Source organism: Stenella coeruleoalba, assembly GCF_951394435.1.
Source record: "Stenella coeruleoalba genome assembly, chromosome: 19".
Taxonomy (NCBI): domain Eukaryota; kingdom Metazoa; phylum Chordata; class Mammalia; order Artiodactyla; family Delphinidae; genus Stenella; species Stenella coeruleoalba.
In genome coordinates this window covers 53,951,335-53,957,363 of record NC_137165.1, presented here as the reverse complement: position 1 = coordinate 53,957,363, position 6,029 = coordinate 53,951,335, and the positions used below count along the sequence as shown (strand labels likewise).

The 6,029-nt window shown below is 63.6% G+C and overlaps 1 protein-coding gene across 1 annotated transcript in view; it reads left to right on the top strand.

Moving 5' to 3' along the window:
• Positions 1 to 726: 726 nt before the first annotated feature.
• MYO15B (myosin XVB) overlaps positions 727 to 6,029 on the top strand; it is a gene marked incomplete at its 5' end in the record, with an annotated part of 32,071 nt that continues 26,768 nt past the window's right edge. Inside the window, 9 exon segments of the mRNA XM_079905246.1 lie at positions 727 to 2,765; positions 3,145 to 3,208; positions 3,443 to 3,552; positions 3,707 to 3,781; positions 4,109 to 4,282; positions 4,374 to 4,571; positions 4,696 to 4,757; positions 4,760 to 5,037; positions 5,153 to 5,314. Of these exon segments, the coding sequence (XP_079761372.1) occupies positions 727 to 2,765; positions 3,145 to 3,208; positions 3,443 to 3,552; positions 3,707 to 3,781; positions 4,109 to 4,282; positions 4,374 to 4,571; positions 4,696 to 4,757; positions 4,760 to 5,037; positions 5,153 to 5,314 (3,162 nt within the window).

The window sequence follows — 6,029 nt, the reverse complement described above, 5'->3', positions numbered from 1 at the left end:
GGTTTCCCTTGATTAATTTTCACACTATCAATAAAGAATTGGTTAAACTATGGCACGTTCATTTGCTGATTATGCAGTTGTAAAAAGAAAAGAAAAAGAAGATCATTATGTACTATTATGAAATCTCCAAGTTAATCTGTTAGATTGGAAAAAGCAGAGTGGAGAACCATGAGCTAGAAAAGCTTCCACCTGTGCTCAAAGGGAAAAAGAATACTTGCTTTTCTGTGCGTGGATAGCTCTTGAAGGCAATACAAGAAATGGGTAACCTGGACTTCCCTGGTGGCGCAGTGGTTAAGAATCCGCCTGCCAATGCAGGGGAGGAGGGTGGATTCCCCTAGAGACCTCAGGACGAGGAGGACGGTTCTTTTGGCACCCCCTCACGCCCTGCTGAAGAAGCAGTGAGGCGGGAGCAGAGCATGGGCCCCCTCGATTTGGCGTGGTGCCAGGCTGACCTGGCCGGCAGCAACTCCAGGTGGCACGGTTGCCCTGTCCACGGCCTTTGTCCGCAGTTGCAGCTCCTCTTTCCTGGGCGGCCTCCACTCTATTGTTGGCCGAGGAGGTCAGGACCCGCAGCCACCTGCATTATTGATGCTCACGCATAAAGCGGGAGATGCGGGGGCGGGTAGATTGAGCCTGTAGCCGCAACCTGTGATGTGCTGCCGAGGGCACCTGCGGGCAGCCAGCTCCTAGGGAAGAGGACAGGAGGGAGACGCCGGGAAACAGACCATGGTCAGGAGCAAGGGCAAAACGCCCCAGCGGCCGGAGGGACCCGGGAGGCCGACCTCCCGGGAGCAGGAATCCGGGTCGGCCAGCGCCGACAGCGCGCCCAGCCGGGAGCCCCGACAGGGCCGCGGTAAAGCCCACGGGGCGAGACCACTCTTGGAGCCCTGCACCGCGGGGGGCCAGGAGACCCCCGGTGGCCGCAGGAAGCCCACCGTAGAGGAGAACGGCGACTGCAGACGGCCAGAGGCTGGGCCGCCACCGGAGGCTGCGGGGAGACGAGGCAGCGCTTGGCGTCGGGGATGCGGGCCTAAGGAGAACCACAAGCCTGGGGACGGCCGTGGGAGACGCCTGGAGGAGAAGAGTCTCCTCGGAGGAGGAAGGACACGCGGGCGCGACCGCCGCAGGAGAAGAGGAAAAGGGCGGGGACGCTCGGTTCAGCGGGGCCGCCAAGAGACCCGCAGCCTCAATGGGGACACGTCGGATGGAGACGCGGCCAGCTTCTGCCCGGACAGCGAAGCCCGCGAGGCCCTGGAGAGCGGCAGCCAGAGCGGTGGGGCCCCAGAGCGGCGGCCCAACTCGGAGCAAACGGACATGGGCTCGGGAAGCACACAAACCGGTCCGGAGTCAGCGCTGGAGGCGCCGAGAGAACGCCCGAGCAGCGACGGCCTGGGCAGCGACGGCAGAGGCGGTGACAAGCCCCCCGCCGGGCCCCGGAGCCCGGAAGGATCGTCGGGGGCGAGGCCCCAGGGAGAGACCGAGGATCCCGAGACGGACACAGACTTGAGCCTTGAGGGAGCCGGGCCTGGACGGAGCCTACGGGCAGCCCCAGGAACGACAAGCGGGTCCACTGAGGCCGAAGAGGCTGACCCGGCCAGTAAAGCCGCGGCCTCCAGTCCCCTCGAGGGCAGCCGCGCGTGCGTTCCCCGGAGCTCGCGGGCTTCTCGAGACCCCAGGCCGGCCCGGGACGCGAGAAACAGTGGGGTGCAGCCCGAGGCTGAGCCGAGGGGCCCCGAGGCCGTTAGAGCCGAGGCCTCGACCGCCCGGGGTCAGCGTACACAGGTCGGAGAGGGGGTGGGGAAGGTGCAAGAGGAGGAGGGCGTGAGCGAAGCGGGGGCTGGAGGAGAAGGGTCCAGGGACCCAGCGCCGCTGGTCGCCCTGGTGGCGCTCGGCAGGCTTCGCGCGAGGCCCCCGCCAGGGCCCGCTCCCCAGGCCGCGGGTCCCTGCCGCTCGGGCCTCAAGGACCGGCTCCTGCGGGTGGCACGGGGCCTGGGCCTCCTGCGGTGGCTGCGGCTCCGGCCGCGGGCGGGCGAGGCGCGGGGCCGCGGGTCGGGGCTGAGCCGCGGTCTAGTGCTGAGCCTGGCGGGCGTAGAGGGGCTGGGCGGGCGACCGAGGGCTCCCCCTGCTGGCGGCTCGAGTTTCCCGCAGGTTGCGGAAAGGCCAGCCCCCGACGACCCTTCTGAGGACGCGGACCCGACTCCTGATCCCAAGTTTGCGGTCATGTTCCCCAGGATCCACAGGGCAGGGAGGACCTCGAGCAGCCAGAGCTCAGAGGAAGCGTCCGCGGACGCCCCCGCTGGGGAGGGGCACTTTTCGTCTTGTGCGGGGGCTTCAGGGGACAGTGAGGGGCGCAGGGCGAGTGGAGAAGGGGTGGCCGGGCGCCGCCACGGCTCTCTCGGCCCGACTCCCTCCGACGAGCCCCCACTCGAGAGAGGCTCCAGCAGCGAAGCAGAGCCGGAGACCTTGGGAGCCGAGGCTCCGGTGCACTGGGCGCAGGGCGAGGACCCCCGCGAGGACCCTGGGTTTGGCACCGAAGCACTGCTGCCCCGACTCATCTTGGAGACCCGCCTGCGGCGGGAGAGGAGCCCGAGCCCCTGCAGGTTCCTGAGGGATCGATGGGAGCCGGAGGATGAGACCGAGGAGGCGCTGGAGAAGGACCTGGAGCTGAGCCTCGGGCCGGGCCTGGAGGCGCCGCCCTTTCCCGGCGCCGAGGACAGGAGCCTCGGGGAAGGCCTGGAAGACACCGAGGACCTGGCCCGGCTGCGGTGAGCGGGCGCGGTCCCAAACCTGCCATGCCTGGGTCACACTTGCTCGTATCCCATCCTACCCCCGTTCTTTTATGAATTGTATCCTTACATGGGATTTTGCCATGCAAGGTCGTCTGGTTGGAAGGGGCAGGTGAGGGGTGAGAATCAGGTGCTCCTTCCTTCTCTAATTGGCACGAAGCTTCCCTCTGGGTCAGCAGCCTGGTCCTGCTTGTAGCGCCCACGGCGCTGGTAATTTGCTTAGCAGCCGGACCCCTGTAGTATGGACCAGCTCGGAGAGGGTGCATGACTTGGTGGAAGTGTCTCTGCAGCCAGTGGCAGCGCTAACCCAGGATCTTCTGCCCCCAACTCCCTGCTTCTCCACCCTGCTTCCCTACAGGCCGGTGTGCGACAGCTCCGTGCTGCTGTGTCTCAAGAAGAGGTTTTACCTGGGCCGGATCTATGTACGGGGGACCCAAGAGGGGATGGTGGGCCGGGATTCCCTTTCCTCAGGGATCAGAGGGCCCTCCGGGCACCCCTGGAGAGCTTTCCCCTCCACCTTTCTCCTCCCTGGGCTGGGTGCTGAACCCTCTCTGGGGTCCTGCAGAGCGGGGAGGGGCCGGGGGCATCAGAGCTCCACTCTATTTGCATCACCTGCTCCCTCCATGTTCTGATGAGAGCTTCCACTTTCCTCCCAGACCTTTGGGGGGCCCCTCCTGCTCGCTCTGAACCCCCGCCGGCCCCTGCCTCTCTTCTCACCTGAGGTCCTGGCCAGCTACCACCCTAGGAAGACCCCTAACACCACCCCGTACGTGAATTTGCCCCACCAGCCCTCTGCTCACCCCCAGCATGTCCCATTGACTGAGGTCCAGGGCATGGCAGGCACGACCTGCCTACGCCCAGGAGGCCCCAGATGCCCATCTCTGGTAACCTTCTCATCTGCTTCCACCCTCCACCCCCAGACACATCTTTGCCATCGTGGCAGCAGCCTATAGCCTGTCTCAGAGCACCGGGCAGGGCACCTGCATCCTCCTGGGGTGAGTGGTGGCTGCCCTGCTTGGCTGAACCTTCAGGCCGCGCTGAAGGCCAGGAGGAAGGGGATGTGAGGTCTGCATTTGAAACTGCCTGTCTGGTCCACTGCTGGGCAACAGCTCTGGACTTCCTGAGACTGTGCCCCTTGAACGAGGCATCTTGGGGACTTTTTTCTGTTTGGTCTCTATGCCCCAGGTCTATGTTTCTGCATTTCTGGGAGTCTCCTTTAGGGCAGGTATCACTTCCAGGTGGGCATATCCCCACTTTCGGGCTCGATGGGATTGTCCTATGTGCCCCTTCCTGGAGACCCTGCCAGCCTCTCCCTCCTGCAGTGGGCACAGCGGCTCTGGGAAGACAGAAGCTTCCAGAAAGATTATGCAGTTCCTAAGCAGCCTGGAGCAGGGGCAGACAAGGGACAGAGGATGTCGGGTGAGGGGCAGCTCGCCATTTCCCAGGGATCCAAGAGGGACCATGCTACTCCTTTGGGCCAGAAGGGTAGTCTTCAGGCCTCTGGCTTCCCCTCAGGGTCAGCCTGAGGCATTGCCTACTGCGGGGACAGGGAGGGCTGGGGTGACTGACCCCTCCATGGACCAACAGAGCTGCCAGGTACATAGTGTCCTCGGCCGGGATACCTGATCAGTGGGCACCACTGCTGCTCCCAGGGGTACTTGAATGCCCCTCCCCCATCCAGCTGGACGACGTGCTGCCCATGCTCAGCAGCTTTGGCCACGCCAAGACAGTCCTCAACTCCAACGCCAGCCGCTTTGGCCAGGTCTTAGGCCTCTGCCTGCAGCAGTGAGTGACGGGGGTCCAGGTGGGCGGGGTCACCCAGGATCAGTTTCCCTTACTGGGAAGCTGAGGCTGCTGCCCTTGGGTCCAGCCCACGGTGGGTCCCTCACTCAGTGTCCTGTGTCCACAGAGGGGTCATCCTGGGAGCCTCTGTGTCACATTACCTGCTTGAGACCTCGAGGGTGGTGTTTCAGGTATGACCTGGCCCGCTGCTCCCAGAGTGGGAAAGAGGGAGGGGCCGCTGCGAGCGGCTGTGGTCCCTCAGCCCCCAAGCCTGCCTTCCCCAGGACTTGTCCTTGCTCCCCTGGGGCACAGGACCAGGCCGTTGCTCCCCCTAAGCCAGTCCTTCTCCCCTGAGGCCCAGGCTGAGCGGAGCTTCCATGTTTTCTATGAGCTGCTGGCGGGGCTGGACCCCATGGCACGGGAACGGCTCTCCCTACAGGGGCCGGAGACCTACCACTACCTCAACCAGGTGGGGGAAGGCCCCCTCGGTGCTGGACCACGGGGACTGCCCAGGGGAGGGTCTGAGGAGAGGGAAGCTGCGGGCGGCCAGACTCCTCACCCCTCACCCCTGCTGTGCTCTGCAGGGCCGGGCCTGCAGGCTCCGGGGCAAGGAGGACGCCCAGGACTTCACAGGACTGGTGAAGGCCCTGCAGGTGCTGGGCTTGGGCACCGAGGAGCTGACTGCCGTCTGGGCTGTGCTGGCTTCTGTCCTGCAGCTGGGCAACATCTGCTTCTCCTCCTCAGAGGTGAGCTCCCTCTGAGACACTAGGTTGGTGGCGGCTTGTTTGCGTCATCACGAGGGCAGAAATAACAATGCCGAACACTTGTGTGTAGGAGACAGTAAGGCCCTGGGCCACCATCAGGGCCTCACCACTGCCCCCGAAAGCAGATGAACTCCCACCATACAGATGAGAAAACTGAAACCGGGGTCTTCTGCATCTATACCGATCCTGTCCCACTAAAGTGCCACCCTAAGGAGGATGCTTGGCATTAATTGAGCAGCTATTATGTACCTGGCACTGTGTAGATCACTCTACATATATTTTCTTTTTTTTTGGCCACACCGCGCAGCTTGCGGGATCTTAGTTCCCTGACCAGGGATTGAACCCGGGCCCCCGGCAGTGAACGTGCCGAGTCCTATAACCGCTGGACCGCTGAGGAATTCCCTGCATATATTTTCTAATTCATTGCTCCTGAGAACACCATCACATAAAAATTGTTCCGCCTTTAACAATAAGACAGTGGAGACTCGGAGAAGGAAAGAGGCTTGTCAGGGCCGCCAGTTAGTGGAGAGGTAAAGTCAGGATTCACACTCAGGCCCTCAGACTCCGGAGCCAGCTCCTACCTGCCCAGATCTACCTTTGGGCAACAGGGCACCTTGCCAGGCAAAGCAAGGCCCTGCCCCTGCCCCATGGGAAGCAGCCAGTCCACAAGCAGAGCTCTCCCTGCCCCCTCCCGCCT